Below are 26,438 nucleotides of genomic sequence, written 5' to 3'. Positions count from 1 at the left end.
AAATGAATATATTGATGGCTAGACAGTACATGATAGATAAGTGGTCAATACATGGATACCTAAGAAGCTAGATAGTGTACATGTAGATGGATACAGTGCTGTAGTTTATTAATGAAGAGGTAAATGGAGGCCATTTCCATGTGTTTTTCCACTCTTAACTGCAAAGGAGAAAGGACACCTACAGGGATATGTCGGTCAGGAGAGGACAAAGAGGGGACCGGCCAGGTGAAGGACTTTTGGGGGTGAAGACGAAGAGGAGGAGGAGCAGGAATGAGGTGATATTTAAGCCACTGTCCTGCACTAACCTCATCCATCCCTGCCTTGGCTCACTCCCTCTGAACCTTGTCAAGCTCTCAGGAGGCCCTCCGCCAGGTAAGACTTTCAAACATACTTATTATCTAATACAGTAAACTTTTTTATTTAATCAGAAAAGCTCCTACATTCCTGTTTTAGGTTTTCTCCTGATTTGTGGTCCCCATGCCTCAAGAGGTAGAATTGTTAAAACAGACTATTGACCTCTTACCAACATGAATAGCGAAAATACAGCCTCAGAAAAGCTCCTGCAATTAAGTTGTTTCTGCAGATTTGTGGTTCCCTCACAAGAGGTTCCCATGATATGATTGTTTAAGCAGACTATTGTCTTCTTAGGAACGAGAATTCCAAGCAGCTCCTGCATTCTTATTGAGGGGTTTCTCTAGATTTCTGGTCCCTGCAATGTAACTGTTTAAACAGAATGTTTTCCTTGTACATATCTGAATAACTGAAGTTTCTACTGCTTTTATGTTGTGCTTAGTTTCGCTCGTGTTTTCGCTTCCGTCAGGGAATTTCAACTTTGAACTCCAGGACAAGTGTTACCTCGATAGCTCGATTAGAGAAATCCAAGCATTGATTGCTTTTCTTCGAAGGCTTTATGAACAAGAGCTCTCGGGTACAAACCGATGTGACCCAACCAGGAGCTGTGATCACCCAGAAAGTACAAAAAAGTACAATAGAGGCTGGACATTTATACTTTTGAAAGGGCAGTGCCGAAGCCCACCGTGAAACGAAACTTACTAAGAAACTAGAAGCTGCAATTTCTGGAGAAAATTACACCTGGTCTTTCCTGTGTGGCTATACAGATCGTAGCCCCGCCCAGGGCTATCAATAGAATGGACAAACATGCCTGTCATTGGCATTAAACAAATTAAATGCCATTAGAAATGAAGGGAAAATTTGGACGACCATGGCTGTCAATGGCCTCCAAGTACATTGGCATCAATAGAATGGACAAACATGCCAGTCAATGGCAATAAATAAAATAAACGCCATGAGAAATGAATGGGAAATTTGGACATCCATGGCCGTCAATGGCAGCACCATCCATAAGCGTCAATGGAAGCGGGGAAGTTTGGGGGACACGTCCCATTGATATCTGGTCATTTTCTGTTAATTTAGGGATATTGGATTTTTTGCCATTGAAAATGAATGGGAAAATTTTGGGACATCCATGGCTGTCAATGGCCTCCAAGTACATTGGCATCAAAAGAATGGACAAACATGCCAGTCAATGGCAATAAACAAAGTAAATGCCATTAGAAATGAATGGGATATTTGGACATCCAAGGCAGTCAATGGCAGCACCCTCTATAAGTGTCAATGGAAGCGGGGAAGTTTGGGGGACATGTCCTATTGATATCTGGTCATTTTCTGTTGGTTTGGGGAAGTTTTGTTTTTTCCCCATTGAAAATGAATGGGAAAAATTTTGGACGTCCATGGCTGTCAATGGCATCGACTTACATAGGTGTCAATGGAATCCAAGTACACTGGCATCAATATAATGGAGAAACATGCCCGTCAATGGCATTAAACAAACTAAATGCCATGAGAAATGAATGGGAAATTTGGACGTCCATGGCCGTCATTGGCAGCACCCTCCATAAGCATCAATGGAATTGGGGACATTTGGGGGACACATCCTATTGATATCTGGTCATTTTCTGTTGAATTGGGGAAATTTTGTTTTTTCCCCCATTGAAAATGAATGGGAAAAATTTGGACGTCCATGGCCGTCAATGGCATCGACGTCCATACAGTCAATTGAATCCAAGTACATTGGCATCAATAGATTCGACATGCATGGCCGTCAATGGCATCAATGCAATGTAACTTCAATTAGAAATCCCATTGTAAGTGAATGGGAAATGTTCTCATTAGAAATGAATGGGACAGTTTTTGGCCAATTTCCGGGGGATCGTAATTTTTTTCAAAATTCTGTATACAACTTTTATGCCCCTCACCCTCACGGAATTTTTGATGCCCAAATTGTGTGATTTGGTCAAAAATTGAAGCACTACATACATTTTGAAATTTTTCTTTGTTTCCCATTAAAAATGAATGGGCGAGTTTTTCGCAAATTGCCGGGAAACCATACATTTTATCAAAATAAAGTTCTCTGTCACTTTTATGCCCCTCGCCATCCCGGAATTTTTTATGCCCATCTTGTGTGTTTTCGTCAAAAATTGACGGACTAGTAACATTTTGAAACTTGTCTTTTTTTCCCCTTAAAAATGAATGGGCAGGTTTTTGGCAAATTTCCAGGGAACTGTATATTTTTTCCAAATTGTGTTAATAACTTTTATTCCCCTGACCGTCCTGGAATTTTTTATGCCCAAATTGTGTGATTTGGTGAAAAATTGTAGGACTAGATACATTTTGAATTTTTTTTTCTCATTAAAAATGAATGGGCAAGTTTTTGTCAAATTTCTGGCGAACCGTAAATTTTTTCCAAATTCTGTATATAACTTTTATGCCCCTCACCGTCCCGGAATTTTGATCCCTAAATTATGTAATTTGGTAAAAAATTGTAGGACAAGATACATTTTGAAAATTGTTTTTTTTTTTTTCGGAAAATTGCCGTTTAGGGGCGAATGGAAAATTTTTTGTGGCCGTTTGAAAAAAATCCTGCGTCGCGCGAAAATTCCGGACGCGTCGATACTTCAACGGTGCCGATCGGTCAAGCGGTTCGGGCTGCGCGGCGCGCCGTAGGATTCCCATTCAAAAAAAAAAAAAACAGAATAACATATACCTGATCTTTCCAAAGGAAAGAGCAGGTAATGAAACTCATCATCTCACAAACCTGGATATTTTTCCATACAAAAACATCTTTGAGCTGAGACCTTGAGCACTGGTCCCGGCTAGAATGATGCTAAGAAACCACAGTCCTCCCTTGTATTCATTCAGAGCATATTGAAAACATAGGAACATAACAGTCCATATTTGGGCATATTGTGATACAGTCTACAATCGTCAAGGCCATGGAAAGGCACACTCAAACAGATTAAAAATGACGCTCTATGCTACAATGTTCTCATGCAGGCATAACAAAAGCATACAAAATATGATGTATAATGGTTGTGCTTTAAGCATGAATAAAATTCTCTCACAGCTTCATGCCGCTGCTTTCAATTCGCCATAACTTAACCCAACAGGTTATGATTGTACATATACTTTATGCTATATTGGCTCTTAAAATAGCTTCGACGTTTCGGGATGTTGTGAGACGAAGCGAGTGTAGAGGCCTCGTCTCATCGAGCACCTCAGGTTACCCGGCCTCTTAGCGTCCGAATTACCAGGTGGGGTTTGTGTTTCACTGCCGGTGTCCATTTTGGATAATTACAAGCACTATAGGGAGAGTAATTTGATCCTTGGACATGAGTTATTTTTATGAGCTGCCAGGATCTCGTTGAATGTTTTGAACTCCTGTTTCAGAGCTCTGCGAAGATGCCATGTTTTGTTCTTGACCACAACCCAAATTGATTGACAGTGACTTGTCTGTGTGTCTGTGCACAGTCTCCACAGCATTGCTGTAGCAGCAGAAGCGCCAAGATGCCTGACACAATGTGTGTAAGATCGTTTGAAAGCCTTTCCCCCCCAAATAAGCTGACCTAATGCACCTTTACACTGCCACGCACCCAAATAAACACGCACGGAAGAATAACCCCAAACTTGTAAATACTGAAAAGAAATAAAACCCCTGATTTATGGTCCCCATGCAGCAAGAGGTTCACATGAAGTGATTGTTTAAACATACTTTGCCCTCAAGCAGTCACCAGAAATGCAGTAACCTTCGTAAAATTTTGTGTTTTTCTTGATTTATGGTCCCCACGCTGCGAGAGACCCGTATGACGCGACTGTGTAAACCGCAGGTGTCAAATTCAAGGCCCAGGATCCAGATCGTCACTTTTAAAACACATTTTTTTCTAGCTTATAATTCCAAATTTAGGCATGAAGACATTTTGTTTTTAATGAAATGAAATACAAGTAAATATTAGGGCCGCAGCTATCGATTATTTTTAGTAGTCGATTAATCAACTAGTTAGTTCGAATAATCTAGTAATCGGATAAGGAACATGAAAAATTAAAATACCTGAGCTGAGCCTCAAATGGTATTTAAAAAAAAATAGGATCTCTGTACAACAAAAGAACAATTGGCTAACTTAAATAGCAAAAGTCCGCTAGTTTAAATGCTATAAAATGCTAACGTTTTTTTTTTTTTTTTTTTTTTTTTACAATGCTCTTAACAAATTGTTCAGACAAATATTCCCACAGAAATTGGCTAAATATGCCTATAAACAAAATTATGAATGCATAAAAAAAAAAAAAAAAACGTTGCTTACGTTGGTCTTATCAGGAAGCAGTTGGATTCAGCCATGTGAAATGAGGCAGAGGGCAGTGTATCCACCCTAATCATAAAATACCTGCGCTCAGGCTCAAAGAGTATAATTTTTTTTTTTTTTTTTTTTTTAATGAGGATCAATGTACAACAAAAGAACAATTGGCTAACTTGCATAGAAAAAGTCAGCTAGCTTAAATGCTATAAAGTGCTAAAGTTTTTTTTTTTTTTACAATGCTCTTAACAAATGGTTCAGATACATATTCCCACAAAAAACGGCTAAATATACCTATAAACTAAATTATGAATGCATTAAAAAACATTAGCTCAAACAAAAACTTAGCTTACGTTGGTCTTATCAGGAAGCAGTTGGATTCAGCCATGTGAAATGAGGCAGAGCAGAGGGCAGTGTATCCACCCTAATCAATAAAACTAAATGCAAACTCTTTCAAAATAAACCATTACAACGCCATTTTAATTAAACAAATACTCGAAGCAATAAAATTTAATTCGAATATTTTTTTTCCAATCGAATACTCGAGTCAAGCGATTAATCATTGCAGCACTAGTAAATATACAGTATTTATATGATACAGTGCAAATTCATGTTCTTCTGTGTAATTTAGCTAATTTGAATTTTTTCATAATTGACTGATTTTGTTGTTGATGCTGCTGACAAACTACTGCTTCACACTTAAATTTAGTCTTTGGTGATAAAGCACTGTAACTATCAATAATCTAGTGAAAATGAGCAGAAATGAGAATATTTACTTTGTCAGTCAGTTTACATTGCGTATACTTAAATTCAGAGGAGGGTAGTCACGCGTTACATTTACTTCATTATATTTACTCAGAGGTGGGTAGAGTAGCCAAAAATTGTACTCAAGTAAGAGTAGTGTTACTTCAAAATAATATTACTCAAGTAAAAGTAGTCATCCAAAAAAATGTACTGAAGTACAAGTAAAAAATTATCCAGTGAAAAGAATACTCAAGTAATGAGTAATATTTTGAGTAACTGCTTATTTTTGTTTGATTTTTTTTCTCTCAGCACAAACTGATCTATATCAACTGTTGTAATAATGATACTGTACAGTAACCCATTACATAACCAGATTAAGCCAAAGATTTTTTTAAAAAAATCATTTAATTACAGAGAAAAAAACAGTAATAAAGCATTATTCGTTTAAAGAGCATGAGTGCCCTGCCCTCTAGTGGAGAAAATAGCTCATAATTTGAATAGTGAATACTGCAGTTCCTTCATACAGTAGTTACCATTACGAAATTAAAAGGATCATATCCCCGGTTTTCCGTGGTCAATCGGTGCCAAATAAAAACTGGGAGAGAGTTTTTTATCCGCGCTTTCGATTCATGTTGAGGGCAGCGCTCTATGTCAACTACTTAATTTGTTTCGATGCTTTAAAGGTGCGTGATTGAACAGGCTCGTGTAATCATAGAACGGCAAGCTTGCGTCTGATTAGTAAAATGTAATTATGCGATTACTGTTGCGACGTCTCATTGGTGAAATTAATAGCGTTACTCTTGGCAATAGCATCGCTAGCACAAAAAATAAATAAATAAATAAATCTAATATGTGGAATAAAGAGGAAAAACGTAACGAGTCCTGCGTAACCCATAGTAGCTGAGTAAGAGTAGCGTTTTGTTTTTTCAAAAATCTATTCAAGTAAAAAGTATGGCTTAGTAAAACTACTCTTAGAAGTTAATTTTTCTCAAAAAGTTACTCAAGTAAATGTAACAGAGTACATGTAATGTGTCGCTACCCACCTTTGCATTTACTTGAGTAACCTTTTGAGAAAAATGTGTTTCGAAGAGTTGTTTTACCACGCCATAATTTTTTACTTTCACTTGAGTAGATTTGTGAAGAAGAAACGCTACTCCTAACCGGATAATTTGGGCTACACTAGTAGTTTTTCCTGTTTTTTCTACATATTAGTTTTTACTTTTGCCAGCAATCCCAACAGTAGCTCTACCAGTTTTTACCAATGAGACGCAACGATAATAACTTGACTCCATTATACCAATCAAACTCAAGCTTGCCGGTCAATACGCACGCCGGCCTGTTCAATCACGTGGCGTCTTTAAAGCACCTTTAAAAAAATAAGTATTTGACATAAAGCGCTGCCCTCAACATGACTCGAAGGTGTGGATTTTAACCTCTCACGCAGTTTTTATTTGGCACCGACTGACCACGGGATGGAACTATTCACTATTCAATGAGTCAAACTAGAAACTTATCTCCACTAGAGGGCACTCATGCTCTTTGAACGAATGATGCTTCCTATCTTTAGATTTTTTTGTTCCACTCGCTGGAATTCAATGCCATTTTTTTGTATTTCTTTGGCTAAACGTGGTTATTTAGTAGGTTATAGTCTTCTTCTTCAAAGTACAATAATAACAGTTCATACAGATAACTTTGTGCTGAGAAAAAATACCATTGTTTAGTAAAAAAACAAAAAACAAATCTGACATCATAAGCTGTTACTCACAGTGTTACTCATTACTTGAGTATTCTTTTCACCAAATACTTTTCTAGTTGTACTTGAGTACGTTTTTAGGCTGACTACTTTCGCTTATACTAGTACTTGAGTAATATTATTTTGAAGTAACGATACTGTTACATGAGTAAAATTTTTGGCTACTCTTCCCACCTCAGCTTAAATTTATAAACAAATAATAGTCTGGTGTCCTGGGTATCATTACTGTGTGGCCATCTTACTTTAAATGGGTCGGCAGATATAATAAAGCTGAAAAATGTAGAAAAAAACATAATGAAAAGCCACTATTATCAAGTCTTGTGATGTACCGTATTGGCCCGAATATAAGACGGCCCTGATTATAAGACGACCCCCTCTTGTTCAAGACTCAAGTTTGAAAAAACTTTTTGAACACCAAATTAATTTTTATACAGAAAATAATTACAGTACATCCGAAACAAATGATTATAACAATATATTTGAGAGAAAAAGCATGTTATTTTTGCCTCATTCAAATCTTAATATCTGAACATTTAAATATGTAAACTAAAGTGCAATCACATTCGTAAATGAATGGCTTCTGGTTTTTGAAATGTAAATAAACTAATCTATTGTGATAAAACAACAAAATTGCAATAACTGCATTAACCATCAAAGTGAAGTCTAACTGTAACTCTAGTCTTGAAACAACTCTGAATAAGGAAAAACATTGCAATAAAATAATGCAAACTGGTTAAACTTGAGAGAAGCTGAGATCTATCATGACAGAACATCGCTTCAATTGATATCTGGCGCCATCTAGCGTCGTGAATGGGGAGAGTAGCTGAGATCTGTCATGACAGAACATCGCTTCAATGATACCTGGCGCCATCTAGCGTCGTGAATGGGTATAATGTCTAGACCGCGAATATAAGACGACCCCTTCTTTCTCAGTCTTATGTCAATGTAAAAAACACCGTCTTATATTCAGGCCAATACGGTAAAGTCATGTCTGGTCCTTATTCTGAAAGAGGTTCCCATGAATCGCCTGCTTATCCAATGATGAGTGATTGACAGATGAATACTTACCTACCAGAATGTACCCCAATAGCTTCACAGTCCCCGTGCAACACAGAGTACTGACACAATGATCTATTTAACATAAGCCTCAACATAACCTCTCTTCTTCACCTCCTTCTTCTTATCGTGACTCCGGACCTCACGCCCTCGCTCGCCCATGTGAACACACATGCAAGCTAGTTGCGTAGGGGCCCGGAGCGGGCATTTTAGCAGCCAACTCTAACTATTGTAACCCCCTTTACCTCAGCATGTCCAAGGAGCCCACTTCCAACCTTGAAAGCGCCATGCAAATGCTGATCAAAACCTTCCACAAGTACTCAGGCAAGGAGGGCGACAAGTACACACTGAGTCGGGGCGAGCTCAAAGAGCTGCTGCTGGAAGAACTAGGAAGCTACTTAGGGGTAAGTGTGTGTTGACGCAAGGTATGCGTGAACATGTACAGACAGGCGAGATGACGAAAAGCCCGCATTCTCAATTTCACAGAACTCCAAAGATAACGAAGCGGTGGAGAAGGTCATGAACGACTTGGACGCTAACAACGACGGCGAGGTGGACTTCACCGAGTTCATCATCCTGATGGGCGCCCTCACAGTGGCCTGCAACGACTTCTTCCTGGAGTTCAAGACGGACGACAAGCCAAAGGGCGAGCAGTCGGCGGAGTAGAAGGGAAGGGAGGGAAGGAAGGAAGGAATAGGGAAAGGGTTGTAAATCACAGGCCATGAGAAGCATTTTTTAGGGCCTTGCGCAATGTTTTAACGACTCATGTACAGTACTGTGCAAAATGACTTGCCTGCACTTAGCCCTCACTTTCCACTTAAATTAAATAGTTCAAGATTTACAATGGTATCACCAGCTGTTGCATTATATTCTTTTTTGGCTAACTATCACAGCACATATTCAGTGAATGCTATACATACTGTATAATCAAGAGCGTAGGTTTGCATAAGGACGGTCGGGACATAACACTACCAACTTTTCAGGATGCTCAAATTGTCCCCACAAACTTTTAAGCAACCTTGTTTGCATTATATAAAGAGTTCAGTTATATAGGTCAGCGTTTTTCAACCAGTGCACTGCGGTACACTAGTGTACCTTGAGAGATCATCAATATCGCTTTTTCATTTTGTGTATTTATCTATTTATTTTAGGGCTGTCAAAATTATCGCGTTAACGGGCGGTAATTAATTTTTTTCATTAATCACGTTAAAATATTTGACGCAATTAACGCACATGCCCCGCTCAAACAGATTAAAATGACAGCACAGTGTAATGTCCACTTGTCACTTGTGTTTTTTGGGAGTTTTGTCGCCCTCTGCTGACGCTTGGGTGCAACTGATTTTATGGGTTTCAGCACCCATGAGCATTCTGTAATTATCAACATCAACAATGGGGGGCTACTAGTTTATTTTTTGACTGAAAATTTTACAAATTTTATTAAAACGAAAACACTAAGAGGGGTTTTAATATAAAATTTCTATAACTTGTACAAACATTTACCTTTTAAAAGCTACAAGTCTTTCTATCCATGGATCGCTTTAACAGAATGTTAATAATTGTTAATGCCATCTTGTTTATTTATTGTTATGATAAACAAATACAGTACTTATGTACAATATGTTGAATGTATATATCCGTCTTGTGTCTTATCTTTCCATTCCAACAATAATTTACAGAAAAATATGGCATATTTTATAGATGGTTTGAATTGCGATTAATTACGATTAATTAATTTTTAAGCTGTAATTAACTGTAATTAAAATTTTAATCGTTTGACAGCCCAAATTTATGGATGTACTTATTTATTTATTTCAAGGAAGGAAACTCAGCCTTGTTAACAGCACGCAGACGTCGTCGGGCGGAATTGCAGTAGGAAGGATGAAGTAGGTGCAAGTTTTTCAGTCATGTGCAGGCGAGCGAGTTATTGCTCATGTCGCGTTCAAGAACTGCTGGGATTTCTAGCCATCAGCCACCTTGCTGTCCTCGACAGTGTGTTGGAATAAAATGCAGCGGGAGGACAAAGTTGTCACATATGGATAAAATGGAAAGACTACTTTAGTCTATATTGACACTTGACAAGGTTAATCAAATGATGTACAGTAGACATGCTGCGGTCTACAGTCGCGGACAGGTGGCTAATCGCTATAATTTCGAGCAGTTCTTGAACGTAATACGAGCAACTACCATCCTCGCAGGCACGCACGCGATCCAGTACCTTCCTTGTGATGCACACGGAGGTCATGTTGGCAGTTGTGGATAACTTTTTAAAAAGATTTCGAAATCCAAACTGACTTCAGTAAAAGTTATGTTTCGTTCAGATTTACTTTCACCGGGGATGAGACAAAACTCACTCCATTATGTTTCACATTCCATTAAATATCACACTGAGTAAGTATAAATATTGAGAAATTATATCATAATTAAATATACTGTACAGAAAGTCATTTTGGAACATTTTTAGTTTGTGGTGTGCAGCAAGATTTTTATCAATGTAAAAAGTTCCATGACTCAGAAAAGGTTGAAAAACACTGATATAAGTCATTTAGATCGTCTTCCCATATGTTGTAAGGATAGAATAGACCCTGCCATCATTACCGAGTAAGTTATTTTAATTATGTTCAGACTTACATTTAACTTGCTGAATGTGCCGATTCGTTTTTCGCCCCTCAAACGCACATTTGATTGGCGGCTGACTTGCCCCGCCCCCCCAAATACACACAGACACGCAGGCAAACACACACAGCCCCGACAGATTCATGTCGACAACATGCCTTTTCCGTCACCCCCTTTGAAGGGTAGCAATATTAGAAGTGTTTTTCGGCCAGCAGCAGCCACTGCAAGTAATGTAAAAAGACGTCAATGTTGTGGAGGTGGGGGAAACACCACTAATTTTGCTACTGAAAGTCCGACCTGCATCAGAGTTAGCATAACATTAAACTGTGGGATATTGTTGACCTCCAAAACTACTGCAGTCTGGACAGCCTCCACAAGGAACAATGAAGTCAAGCTAGCCGTCCCTCAATTGGATCATTGTTTGCATTATGTGCATTACAGTAATGCAACGCGGTGGCTTCAGAGTGCAAGTCCCTTTATTTAAAATTTTTTTTTTTTTTTTTATGTTATGTTATATCGTCCGTATCAATGTCCAAACCTACGTCCTTGTACATATTTGACCTTTCAGCAAAATAGTTAAGTAATTGTTGGTAGCTACTGCATGAACAAAACTCTTTTGCATAGTACTATATACATTGTGGATGAAATTTGTGGGAGGGTTAATTGAATGCAATGTGTGTGTTTCACTCCTCAAAGCAGAAAACACAGGCGTTTTTTTTAAGTTTCTTGCAATGAAAGGGCATAAAACTGGTTGCACGTGGCGAGAATGTGAACATAATATTGAATCATTGCTGATTATATTATTGCATTGAGCACTGGAATGTTTTCCCCCCTTCTACGCCTATTTTGTAATCTTTTTTTTTTTTTTGGTAATGAGTCATGCATTCTTTCCAATAATTAAATGTTATATTTAACCAAATGGCAGTGACTCTTTTTCTTTTCTAGTTCTCTTTTTTAATGTGTTGTATCTTTCATGGTTTATATAGGTAAGCACAATAGGCCTGTGCGTGTGATTATGCATGTGTGTGTGTATTGGGGATTCCCATTGAGCATTCCCACATCCTGCCAACAATATCCTGCAAATCTTGTTGCGCCTAAGCTGACCCAGATGTCGGACTCTGAGCCACGTGGAAAGCAAGAGGATGCGGGGGAACGGAAAAGGAGAGGAGACGGAAAAAAAAGAAGTGTGTGGACTTGGCTGTGGGTGTGTGTGAGTGACTGAAGACAATTTATGGCATACAGCAGACAAGAATGTAGCTTGGAAGGCAGTGCTATAATCACACAGGAATGTACAAAAGACACACACATAGACATTGGTAAAAATGCCACTTTCAAAGTGAGATGTTTTTTTTCAAAACAAATGACTTTTTGCTAAATCTGCCAAAGGAACATATAAAAATTGTCTCAAAATAAGCCTTAATATCTTACTTTTTAAGGGATTGTATCGTATTTTAAGTGGGAGGATATTTTCATTTATTGATTGATTCATTTTTACTAGTAACTAGAACATTGGTTCTTAACTGGGATGAACCCCAGGTGTTTGGTGAGTAAGCCTCAGGGGTTTGGTGAAGGTTAATAAACGCAGAGCCCTGTTTTGTACGCTGACTAAATCCAGGCAAAGTGGCGTTTCAGACCAGGTTTTGGACTGGTTTGCCCTCATCTACAGGCTTTATTCCATGTCTTTCAAATGCTAGCCCTCTATCTAATACGAGGAGAAATCGGTTTGCTCAGTGGAAGGTTGACTGGCACTTGGTATGAGGACGTACAGTTAGGGTTGTTCCGATCATGTTTTTTTGCTCCTGATCCGATCCCGATCGTTTTAGTTTGAGTATCTGTCGATCCCGAAATTTCCCGATCCGATTGCTTTTTTTCCCTCCCGATTCAATTCCAATCATTCCCGATCATATACATTTTGGCAATGCATTAAGAAAAAAATGAATAAAACTCGGACGAATATATACATTCAACATACAGTCAATAAGTACTGTATTTGTTTATTATGACAATAAATCCTCAAGATGGCATTTACATGATTAACATTCTTTCTGTGAGAGGGATCCACGGATAGAAAGATTTGTGACTTTGTATATTGTGACTAAATATTGCCATCTGGTGTATTTGTTGAGCTTTCAGTAAATGATACTGCAGCCATTCAACCAAAATGCATGATGGGATGTGGAACCATGACTGTGTGTAGTGCTACCAATTGATATATCTTCTCTGCATTGGTAAATAACCTAAGGTGTTGAGAAAAAGATCAATTGCTACCATGCTTCCCCACATTGTTTCCCATGATATTTCTAATCGTAGGGAGAGGAATTGTAAGGCTTTAGCAAATTTTAAAAAGTCTCCAAAGGCTGCCAAAATTCACTCTACTCATTTTACGCGGTCTGTTGTCTGACTATATAGGTAAAACGGCACCATTACAGATTGAGCGCGACAATGCGTGAGTGGGTCGTGCAGCATGCATTAATTGCGTAAAATATTTTCACGTGATAAATTTATTTTAAAAAATTAATTACCGCCGTTATCGGGATAAATTTTATAACCCTACCTTAAGCCTAAACTAAACTCTGGATGGGTGTAACATATTATGTCTGTAACGTGAAATACAATTAGAAAACGATTTGATTAAAAAATATATATATATTTTAAAAAAGGCATGGCCGATATTTTTTTGCAGATTCCGATACTTTGAAAATGACGTGATCGGACCCGATCGATCGGGATGCCAATCGATCGGGATGCCAATCGATCGGGACATCTCTACGTAGAGTGGTATGAAAAAGTATCTGAACCTTTTGAAATTTCTCACATTGCTGCATAAAATCACTATCAAATGAGATCAGATCTTTGCCAAAATCACACAGATGAAAAAAACAGTGTTGCTTTAACTAAAACCACCCAAACACTTATAGGTTTTCATATTTTAATGAGGATAGCATGCGAACAATGACAGAAGGCGGGGGGGAAATAAGTAAGTGAACCTTCTGCCTAAGGAGACTTAAAGAGCAATTGAAACCAATTTTTACTAGGGCTGTCAAATTTATCACGTTAATGGGCGGTAATTAAATTTTTAAATTAATAACGTTAAAATATTTAACGCATGCGCGGAATGACCCACTCACACATTACCGCAAACAGACTACAATGGCACTATTTTACGTATATACAGAATTAAGAGACAGCGTTAAGTGAACAGAGTAGATACAAGCATTCATTGGGACCGTGTTTATAACTGGCAAAAGCTTTGATATCTCTTCCACAACAACTATATCTATTGTGGAAAGCGACGTGGGAAAGGATGAAAGCGGTTGATTATTTTCTAAATACCCTATATTGTGCCCAACACAGAGAAGATATACTATTTGCAGCCACCACACACAGTCATGGTTGGCCCACTTCCCATCATGCATTTGGGCAGAACAGTTAAGTTGCTACAGTATCATTTACTGAAAGCTCAACAAGTACACTAGGTGGCAATATTTAATCACAATATACAAACTCGCATTTATCCTGTAAGAATTACAAGTCTTTCTATGGATCCCTTTCACAGAAAGAATGTTTATAATGTTAATACCATCTTGTGGATTTATTGTTATAATAAACAAATACAGTACTTATGTACAGTATTTAGAATGTATATATCCGTCTTGTCTTATCTTTCCATTCCAACAATAATTTACAGAAAAATATGGCATATTTTAAAGATGGTTTGAATTGTGTTAATTACGATTAATTAATTTTTAAGCTGTGATTAACTAGATTAAAAAATGCAATCGTTTGACATGCCCTAATTTTTACCAAATGATTTAAGTCAAGTGTGTGCCCAATCCTTGATGAGTGGTTTAAAGCTGCCCTGCCAACTATAAAACACACACCTGGTAAGAATTGTCTTGTTGAGAGGCATTGCCTGATGTCCATCATAGCTCGCTAAAAAGAGCTGTCTGAAGATCTGCGATTAAAGATTGTGATTTGTATAAAGCTGGGAAAGGGTACAAAGCCATGTCTAAAAGTCTGGATGTTCATCAATCGTTGTCTACAAATTGAGAAAGTTTGGCACTACTAATTCTCTGCCAAAGAGTGGCCGTCCACCAAAGATGATACCAAGAGTTCAGTGCAGAATACTCAGAGAGGTAAAAAAGAACCCTAGAGTGTCTGCTAAAGGCTTACAGAAATCACTAGCACAGTCCAATATCTCTGTGGACACAGAAACTACTGTATATGTAAAACTATGGCCAAGAATGGTGTTCATGGGAGGACTCCACAGAGGAAGCCGCTGCTGTCTAAAAAAAAACATGTTGCTCGTTTAATGTGTGCAAAAAGGCATTTGGCAGTCCACAAAAGCTTTGGCAAAATATTTTGGGAAACCAAAGTTGAATTGTTTGGGAGTAACACAACGTCATGTGTGGAGGAAAAATGGAACAGCTCACCAACATTAACACCTCATCCCCACCGTGAAGCATGGTGGAGGTACCATCATGATTTGTGGCTGTTTTGCTACTTCAGGGCCTGGACAACTTCATCATTAATGGAAGAATGAATTCAAATGTTTATCACTATGTTTTGCGGGAAAACCTGAGGCCGTCTGTCAGACAGTTATAGCTAAAAAAAAAAGGATGGATGTTGCAACAAGACAATGATCCAAAACACAGAAGTAAATACATTTCAGAATGGAAAGAACAAAATACACGTTCTGGAGTGGCCAAGTCAAAGTCCAGACGTGAACCTTATTGAGATGCTGTGGCATGACCTAAAGACAGCGATTCATGCCAGACATACCAGGAATCTGACTGAACTACAGCAGTTTTGTAGGGAAGAATGGGCCAAAACTAGTCCTGATCGATGTGCCAGACTGATCTGCAGCTATAGGGAGCGTCTGGTTGAAGTTATTGCTGCCAAAGCGGGGGGAGAGGACAACAAAATATTAAATGCGATGGTTCACTTACTTATTTTGCCCCCTTCTGTCATTGTTTGCATACTATCCTTATTAAAATATGAACCATAGACTTCATAATACTTGACAGGACACGGGAAACGGGGCCCATCCGTAGGGGGCCTATTTTCAAATTTGCATACTCTCCTCATTAAAATATGAAAACCTATAAATGTTCGGGTGGTTTTAGCTAAAGCAGACACTGTTTTTGAACCTGTGTGATTTTGACAAAGATCAGATCGAATTTGATGGTGATTTTATGCAGAAATATGAGAAATTCCAAAAGGTTCAAATACTTTTCATACCACTGTATATCAGATCTACAGACAGCATGAAATACGTTGATTCTTTTCTTGCGTCATTTTACACCATTGGAAATAGTATGTGATGCAAGGATGCGAAAATAAAATGCGAATGTAGACATAAAAACGAAAAAGGAACACTGTGAAATGAAATTTCATCTACCAACGTGAAAATCAAAAGCAGAAGTCAAGATTATTTGTATTGAAATCTGGAAGAAATTTGAACAAGAATTCACTTAGATGCTAGCTTGCTAGGTTTTGAATTCGTTAAAAAATGGCTTAATTATGAAATTCCGAATGGTTCGGTGAATGCACCTTTGAAATTCGAGGGGGTTCGGTACCTTTAGCAAGGTTAAGAACCACTGGACTAGACAGATATTCTTGGTTACACCAATGGTATGGAAAGAAAAATATACATGCGCAAGGCAATTTTTGAACATTTGTTGGCCAGAATTTGAACAAATAAAGAAAAATATAACCATTTTAACAGTTTTTTTTTTCCAAAAAAAAATAAAATAAAAAGTGGTCCTCAAAAAAAACTTTAGGACCTCATAGGTTCTGCCATAAAAGCATAGAAAAACAAGAAAAAAGGTAGCCTACTTCAGAGATGGGTAATAACACATTGCATGTACTCCATTACATTTACTTGAGTAACTTTTAGAGAAAAATGTACTTCTTAGAGTAGTTTTACCACACAATACTTTTGCAGAAAGAAGAAACACTACTCCACTACTTTGGGCTACACAAGAACCATTACATTTTTCCTCTTTATTCCACATATTGACTTTATTTTTGCCAGAGATGATGGCAGTGTCAGATTCACCAATTTGACATCGCAACAATAACCACATGACTCCATTATACCAATTAGAGGTAACAATGTTTTTTCTCCACTGGAGGGTACTTATGCTCTTTGGACAGGTGATGTTTCATTGTGTTGTCCTGGTCTGAATTCGGTGATTTTTGTGTCATCCTTTCGGCCAAAGATATTCATGTAATAGGTTTTAGTACAGTATAATAATAATTAAAACAATAACTAATCATATAGATTAAGTTGTGCTGAGAAAAAAATTAAACCATTATCGTAATTGTCGGACTGTAAACCGCTACTTTTTTCCCTAATTTTGAATCCTGCGGCTTATAGTCCAGTACGGCTTATTTGTTGATTTATTTGGATTAATAGGTAACACTTTCTTTGACAGTGGCGTCATAAGACTGCCATAATACCATCATCATTATGACATGACATTATCATGGGCATTATTGACATTTTTCATTATTTTTACTAACTCCATTTATATCCAGCTCGGATCTTTACATCCATTCAAAAGTGAGAACATTTGCCAGATGACACAAAATGCCATCCGTCATAAGCATTCATGGCAATGTCATTTCATAATTATAATAGTCTTATGACATGCTTATGGCAACATGCTTATGGCGCCACTGTCAGATAAAGTGTTGCCAAATTTCATAACTAGCAATTAATGAAACAACTGGACCAGTAACTGAAGAAAAGATTAGCACAGAACATGAATTTTGATTGTTATTTAGATCTACAGCGCTGCAATGCATGTTAGGAGGCATGTTGGACGACAACAATGTTGACAGCAGGTGGTAACAGACTGTTGACTGTCTCCCCCAAGAGAGCAGTGATGGCCAAATGAAGCTACTTGAAGCAATGAAGCGTTGAACCAATTGGCTGCAAAGCTTCATTGCTTCAAGTAGCTTCATGGTGGTTCATTTGATCTTATGACGCCGCTGTGAAAATATTGTGAAATATTGTGTTATCGGTTAATATCTTTTGGTGTAAATATTCCATAGTACAGTGAGGACAGCTGCTGCTGATAGTCCAGTGCCGCTTATTGATGAACAAATGCTGTTTTCGTGTCAAATTTGGTGGGTGGCGGCCTGCGATCGGGTGCGCTTTATTTTTCTGAAAATTATGGTAGTTTTAAAAATCAGACATTGTAAGCTGTTATTCGCAATATTACTCATTACTTGAGTATTCTTTTTAACAAATCTTATATTTTTATATGTACTTAAGTGAATGTTTTGATGACTTTTATTTACTTTTATTTAAGTAATATTACTTAGAAGTAATACTACTCTTACTTTAGTAAATTTTTGGGCTACTCATCCCCCCTCTGAATACTTGTACAGTATATCAAAAGTTTATTCTGGAATTTGGGGGGGATAAAATGCACACATGTCACCGAAGTAGCAAGCTTGATACTGAAAATCTAAGACAAGAACATACACAGGCAGAGAAATCCTGATTCTCTAGCTGTCATCATTCAGGCGGGGTTAAACTTTCAAGCCTCCTGTGATTGGTTGGTTTGAAAGTGTGACACAGTTTGAGTGCAGAATATTCTGTTAAATCTGTTGTAGCCTCAAGGGAAATTACCTTGCCTATCATTATCTGTCATTCACTGGTTTGTTACTTTAAAGGAGCACAAATAAATAACGTAGTATGACTTGCGATTTGCTCACATGCATTTGTTTTGCTGTCAGAAATGATATATTAGCAGTTAGACTCGTAATTACATGTGTGGTTTAAGAGGTATATAGGCCTACAGTACAAACAATATAGATCAACATCCTGTATTGTTCTCTTAGATAAACAAATGTCTGGTATATTGAATATAGTAAAATGATCTGGGTGTGGTGCGCGTCTGAAACAATGAATGAAATCATCATTTTGAATATGATGAAAAAAGAAAAGTCAGTATTAAGACAAAATACAGTATGTGATGTAGCTATGAAAACATTGCTGCCCTTAATAAAGTACATGTAAAAAATTTAATTTAAAAAAATACAGTACATGTGAACTACACATAGTATTTTTTTTTAGGTGAGTTACCGTAATTCTTGAACTATAAGGCGCACCTGACTATAAGCCGCCACCCACCGAATTTGACACGAAAACAGCATTTGTTCATAGATAAGCCGCACTGGACTATAAACCACAGCTGTCCTCACTGTTTTAATGGGATATTTACACGAAAAGATATTCACAGGTAACGCTTTATTTGACAGCGGCATCATAAGACCAGGGTTGTGAAAAAATATCAAAATGGTGATATATCGTGATACTTTGTATCACAAAAGGTTATCGATAACCTCCTGCCAAGAATCGAGATATCGTTTTAAAAAGGTGTGTATGTCTAAAAAAATAAAAATAAAAAGGAACCAACAAGTTGCTCCCAAAATCTTCCACCGTAATAGTGTCTCAGTTAACTCTAAGGTTGCATTGATGGTGCACGACGCCAAATCCATTTAGACTGGGAACGTTCGTTCATTCGAAACCAGAGCATTCACAGTCTTTCTGTCCGATTTTCAGGACATTTACAGGTCATTTCCTGTTAAGTTTAAGTCACTGCCTATTCATTTGGATGATTCTCAAATGGATTGAACGTCTATGGCCGTCAGTGGCAGCCAATTCCAGGCAATGAGGTAATTTTGGGCTATTTAAGTGTTACCTGTTTATTTTACTGAACAGGAAGTGACCCGTAAAATACCCCAAAATCAACAGGAAGTAACTGAAAATCAACAGGTAAATGACCTTAAATATTTTACGGTTCACTTCCTGTTCTGGAACTCAAAATAAACAGGAAGTGACCCGTAAAATACCCCAAAATCAACAGGAAGTAACTGAAAATCAACACGTAAATTACCTTAAATAACCCAAAATTACCTCATTGCCTGGAATTGGCTGCCACTGACGGCCATAGACGTTCAATCCGTTTGAAGTGGGAGGGATGGCAGCGAATGAACGAAAGTTCATTCGCTGCCATCCCTCCCAGTTCAAACGGATTGGACGTCTACTAGTGATAAACTCATTCCAATTCACAGCAGAAGCTTGTTTTTCTGTTTATTAGTTCTTTGTAGAATATTCCAGTATGATTTCCTGACCAATGTATCGATAATCGTTGTATCGCCATATCGTCAGATAATCGTAATCGTGAGGTACCAAGAGGTTCCCACGCCTACATAAGACTGTGATAAATCCAAATGAACCACCATGATTCATGAGTCATTGCTTCAAAAATTTTCATTTGCCCATCACTGCTCCCTTGGAGGAGACGATCAACCTCTGCTGCCACCTTCTGTAAACACGGTTGTCATTCAACATGCCTCCTAGCATGCATTGCAGCACAACAGATGAACATAACAATCAAAACTCATGTTCCGTGCCAATTATTTCTCCAGTTACTGTTCCAGTTGTTTCATTAATTACTAGTTATGTTATTTGTTAACTTTATTTGACAGTGGTGCCATAAGACTGTCATAAGACATTCATAACTATGACATGACACTGCCATGAGCATTAATAATTGCTTATGACAGATGGCATTTTCATTGTCATTATTGTGGCAAATTATCTCACTTTTGAATGGATGTAAAAGATTAGAACCGGACATAAATGCAGTTAGTGACATAATTTGCCGGATGACCCTTAATGACATCTGTCGTAAGCATTGATTAATGCCCATAATAATCTCTTCTTCTTCTTTTCTTTTCGGGCTGTCATGTCATTATTATGACGGTCTTATGGCAGTCTTATGACGCCGCTGTCAAATAAAGTGTTACCTATTAACCCGATAAATCAACAAATAACCCGCACTGGACTGTAAGCCGCAGGATTCAAAATGAGGGGGAAAAGTAGCAGCTTATAGTCCGAAAATTACGGTATATATTTTCAAAAACCCTACTTCATGTAATTCAACAACCTAAAACACTATTATCTTCATTAACATGGCAACCTTACCTGTCAGAACCAACTGTAACTTGAAACCCGTTGCACCTGAGGTGCATTTGTGTGAAAGAATTATATTTAAGCCATGGCTTCCGTTGACCCATGATGGCCACCGTTGTACAACAGCGCGGTACCCTTAGGTAATCAATGCGTCACACGCTAGTGAATAGAGACTACATAGGCGCTCATTAAATGACGCATCTGGGTGTAGAGTGTAGCTGGCGGCCTTATTAACATATTTGAAATAAAAAGCAGATATATCGGATAACGACTCGTGATTGACTCCTTTTCCAGGTGCAGCTCTCGGGGATGGAATCGGAGACGCTTTCCTCGGGTTCATGAAATGCATCTCCACGCAATTGAAAAGAGACCTTAAAGGCTCCCGGGAGGCCGGATACGTGTTATTCATTACGACGCTAGCAATTCATAAAGAGGACAACCAATAAAAGCGATAGTCATCTTGACTCGTCTTGAAAATGTTGGCAACGTCAAGTAAACGGGCGGTCACTTGACGGAGAAGGGAAATCAATAGCCAAATGTATATGATACAATCATCTATTTGATTTATTGGGAATGCTGGCAACCTTCCACTGGTCTAAGAATATTTTACTGACTCAGTCATACCTAAAATTAGTAGGGTGACCAAACGTCCTCTTTTGCCCGGACATGTCCACTTTTTACATCCTGACCGGGGCGTCCGGTGTTTTTTTTTTTTTTTAATTCATGAAAATGTCTGGTTTTTATTATTTTTCAGGGGCCCAATTAGCGTGTGTTGAAATTGACTGACGCTTTGCACAGAATACTACCTATATAATAATAATATATATTATAATATTAATATATATATATATATATATATATATATATATATTATATTATTATTATTATATTATATATATATATTATATATATATAATATATAATATATATTAATATATATTAATATATAATAATGCTGCCTGTGACGTGTTCCCCCCAGAGAGCCTGCCCTATACTTAAGACTTTTATTTTCATCAATACGTATATAATCAAATCCTAATGTACCCAAAAGAGTACGGTAATTTTCGCACTATAAAGGCGCACCTCACTATAAGCTGCCACCCAACAAATGTGACACGAAAACGGCATTTGTTCATTGATAAGTCACACTGGACTATCAGCCGCTGCTTTCCTCACTGTATTATGGGATATTTACACTAAAAGACAACCGGTAACACTTTATTTGACAGTGGCATCATAAGACCAAATGAACCACAGTGAAGCTTTGAACCAATTTGCTGCAAAGCTTCATTGCTTCCAGAAGCTTCATTTGGCCATCACTGCTCCCTTTGGAAACAGTCAACCTCTGCTGCCACCTGCTGTCAACATTGTTGTTGTCCAACATGCCCTCTAGCATGCATTGCAGCGCTCCAAATGTAAATAACAATCAAAATTCATGTAATGTGCAAATTATCTATTCAGTTACAGTGCAGCCATAAGACTGTCATTCGACAATCATAATTATGACATGACACTGTCATGAGCATTAATGAATGCCTATTAACATTTTGTGTTATCTGGCAAATGATCTCACTTTTGGATGGATGTAAAAGATCCGAGCTGGACATAAATGGAGTTAGTAACATAATTTGCCGGATGACACTTAATGACATCTGTCATAAGCATTCAGGAATGCCCATTATAGTGTCATAATAATGACGGTCTTATGACAGTCTTATGACGCTGCAGTCAAATAAAGTGTTACCAAATACCATAACTAGCAATAAATGAAACATAACATGAATTTTGATTGTTAGTTACATCTGTAATGCTGCAATGCATACTAGGAGGCATGTGTTACCTATGAACCCAAATAAATCAACAAATAAGCGGCAATGGACTGTAAGCCGCAGTAGAGGCTTATCGTCAGAAAATTACAGTAATTATGTTGCGAATTAATTTATTCTACTTTGGATACCAATTTGAGCATGCTTTATTATGGCGTCGTTCCCAAACAAACCTTCTTGCACTCCTCTTTAAAGGAAACTGCTGTATTTTAAGCCAAAACAACTGTTGTGCTTGATAGAACAATATGTCCATATGCTGCCTTAGCAGATTCATGGCGCATGAAGCCCCCGAACTACCCGTATTTGCCCGAATATAAGATGGCCCTGATTATAAGACGACCCCCACTTTTTCAGTCTTATTTCAATGCAAAAAACACTGTCTTATATTCGGGCCAATACGGTATTTTTAATTTGTCCGTTTTACCCTGAAAACCCCCGTTTACAGACGTCGCGCAACCGTTTTTGTTTCAACCCAGTCATAAAATGAAGGTAATTAATTATATTTATTATTCAAAATGTCTGTCGTTTTTAGCTTAGAATCATTAAGTGATGTCTCATATTTCGTTTAAAAAAAAACGACTTAAAAAAAATTATTCAGTCACATATTTTAAACTTTTAAACAAATTATGTCACAATGAAAAAAATGGCGTCTGTAAAAAGGTCACGGATATCTTCCTCATAGCTATCGCTTAATTGTATTTTTTTTGTTGCTATAGCATTTTCTCCGATATGCTAGATGATAAATAATCGATCTAAACAAAGAAAAATTGGGGGAAAAAAATGTTCAAAGGGGTAAATATATGAAAAAGAAAATCTTGACCACTTTGTCGACCGATTTCTGCATCGCGACCCTTGTTATATTACCATGTTTCACCCATAAAATCCCCCAAAAATCCAGCTGTGGCCGTTCACAGCTATGTCTTGACACTCGTTGATAAATGCTACATGGAGTTTTTTGATCGAAACAAGGTAAGTACGCAATAATATCTCATTAAAGTCAGGGCGTCTGTAATTCTGCTCTCACCTCCAGATAGGGTTTTGCTGTTTAAAAAAAAAAAAATTGGTAACATTTTATAATAACTATCCGTTTTACTAGTTAATATATCATTAGTAAACTGTTGATAAATGATTTATTGTTGATTCGTGAAGTATTTGTTAACAGTTTGATAAGCATTTACAGGGTGTTCTTAACCTGAAACACAGTTTGTGTATAAACATTTCAAGTTTTTGTGTGTAACGTTTGGCATTTCTATCTTTCTATCATTCTATCTTTTCAGATTAAGAAATGCCGTTCACTTCAAAAGAAAAGGCATTTTGATAAGGCATTCTGCAGGCAGCGCTCATGTTGCACATTTATGAAAATCTGCCATAGAACCAACAAATATTTGTACTTTTCTTTGTATATTTAACCAATAAAACTTATGAACCTCAACATAAAGTGTATATAGTTTTATTAAGATCCATAAACTAGCATGGGCATTTAGAAAGGGCTCAACCATATTGGAACACCCTGTAAATGCTTAACAAACTGTTAACAAATACTTCACAAATCAATAATAAATAATTTATCAACAGTTTACTAATGATGTATTAACTAGTAAAACGGATAGTTATTATAAAGTGTTACCAATTTTTTTTTTAATGCCCTACTGTTCAAAAATTTTCTTCCCCCAGAAAATTGAGACTTTAACCTTTCCAATGATGGATCACACATGCATATCAGACAGTTTTGAAATCTGGCCAAATTGGGGGTCTCAGAGCGGAACTTCAAGTCACCTGAGTGTTTTCCGCCATATATTAAAGTGATAAGGCATCTTTGAGTGAAATTTGAGTAAAATTTAAATATTTCGAAGCTGGGCCGAGTGTTCTCTTTTTGGGAAATCAAAATATGGTCACCCTAGACATTAGTATCATGTATCACATATGTTTATCCTAAAAGGAAGCCAGCTATTTTAATTAAAAGTATAGATAATAGGCTAACACCTGGCTAACTTAAAGGGGATATGTGAAGTAAGGTTGGCCAACCATGTTTTTGAATAATATCAATGGCTGAACAATTATAAGCATATTTTCATTATTGTTTTTAACGCCCTTCCAGATTCTTTGTTTGACCCATAGCAACGCCCTTGACAACGAAAATGCTTTTCTTCAGCAAGCTTCGGAAATCTTCGGAAATTAATGCACACCGGGAAGTGCGAGGGAAGTCCGCCATAGAACAGTATTGTTTGTTGCATTGCTTCTCGGTCAGATGCCACGGCGGTGTGTGGCGATGTTTTGTTCTCACTCAAAAGAAAAGTTGTATGAGTTGCCAAAGGATAGCAGGGCACGTAAAATGACATCTTTCGTTCGCACGAAGCGAATGAATTTCACGCCATCATCGAGTAGTCTTCTCTGCTGCAAACATTTCGAAGATGCCTGCTTCCTTAACCTTATGATCAAGTATTTGCCAAAAAGTAAGTGTGATTTTTGGATAGATGACTGATGACTTTGTCAAAGCAGAGCTGCCAACTGTTGTGGAATGTACAGTAGAAGCTAGCGACGTTAGCCGAAAGCCAACTCGTGGCAATAGTCGTGGCATAGTTGTTGTTGTGTTCGCTAGTGTTACGTCCCAAGGACGGCTCGCGAAGGCGTAACATAAAACGAGCCACACAATTTCACAAGTGGCACAAATTTATTTACACAACAATCAAACTCGCAATGAATATGTACAAAATGTGGATGAAGCGCGGCTTCAGGGTAAGCCCAGGCCAAAACAACAAACAAAAGGAATCTACACTTGAACCCCACCCGCTAACTAAACCCTGATCATGAAAAAGAACAAAGAAAAGACTGCCACTAACTTAGCTTCTAAACAAAACAGGAGAAAACGGGTTGAACAGAAATGGCGACTTACACCTATTGCTTCAGTGCTCTTATTTACAGTGGTGAACAAAAATGATCCAATAACGAATAAACACAAAAGACCTCACCGAAAAAGCGGGAGTGTATCAGACTAGCGATCAAATGCAGACGAGCGTGAATGACGAGCAAACAGCTGGCGAGGAGGACCGCGACAGAATGCTGTGAAATGCGACCTCCCAGAGCGTTGACAGCGGCAGGTTTACACCGCCGGTGAGTTTTTGCACATTTATTTGTATTTGTATTAAAGTTGCACCGATACTGATACCAGTATCGGCAGGGGGCGCCGATCCGGCCCGAATTGGTGGTATCGGTATCGACGAGAACCAACATTTAGGGCGCCGATACCATCTACTGGCATCATTTGACCGCAAATTTACTGTCCTCCCCACATGAGCTAACTTCCCAAATCATTACATCTGTATGTCTTTGTCTCGAATTTACCACACGAAATTTACACCTTCGTCTTCAATATTATTTATGTACACTACAAGGCATATCCGCGATGTTACGCTGCTCATTTATCATGGTAATCACAAACGATTAGCATGCGTAAACTAACGCTTGCTGTTGTAGCGCCGATGGGATCAGAAAGTTTAAGACCGTGGGAGACTCAGCAAACTCATGGTTTCATGATGAACAATGAGTGGCAAATTAAGAGCGCCGTACTTCAAACTCGTCCTTTTTATGAAAGTCGATTGTAATATGCTGGTGTTGTGCAGTAATGAGCAGAAGTGACTTCTGTGGGCAGAAAACACTCAAGCGGCGCAGCGCGCACACTAGATATCATTAAATAGCAATCTAGATGTCCTATGTTAGATCCCATGCCAACTCTCGCGCGCACACACTAGATATCATCAAATAGCAACCTAGATGTAATACATTAGATCCCATGCCATTAGCTG

The 26,438-nt window shown here is 37.9% G+C and overlaps 1 protein-coding gene across 5 annotated transcripts; it reads left to right on the top strand.

Annotated features, from left to right (window-relative positions):
- The first annotated feature begins 306 nt into the window (after positions 1-306).
- LOC130910976 (protein S100-A1-like) lies at positions 307-11,721 on the top strand. Of its 5 annotated transcripts, none has more exons than XM_057828658.1 (4): positions 316-372; positions 3,829-3,878; positions 8,450-8,603; positions 8,686-11,721. In XM_057828658.1, the coding sequence occupies exons 2-4, from the start codon at positions 3,865-3,867 to the stop codon at positions 8,863-8,865; spliced, it is 348 nt and encodes a 115-aa protein (XP_057684641.1). In that variant the 5' UTR covers positions 316-372; positions 3,829-3,864; the 3' UTR covers positions 8,866-11,721. The 5 variants fall into 5 exon arrangements, with proteins under 5 accessions (XP_057684644.1, XP_057684641.1, XP_057684645.1 ...); XM_057828662.1 differs by having other exon boundaries at positions 325-372; positions 3,748-3,882; XM_057828663.1 differs by having other exon boundaries at positions 331-372; positions 3,829-3,882.
- The last annotated feature ends 14,717 nt before the right edge of the window (positions 11,722-26,438 follow it).

Source organism: Corythoichthys intestinalis, chromosome 22 (assembly GCF_030265065.1).
Source record: "Corythoichthys intestinalis isolate RoL2023-P3 chromosome 22, ASM3026506v1, whole genome shotgun sequence".
Taxonomy (NCBI): Eukaryota; Metazoa; Chordata; class Actinopteri; order Syngnathiformes; family Syngnathidae; genus Corythoichthys; species Corythoichthys intestinalis.
The sequence above is the reverse complement of the archived record's forward strand: the minus strand, read 5'-3'. Positions and strand labels throughout refer to the sequence as shown.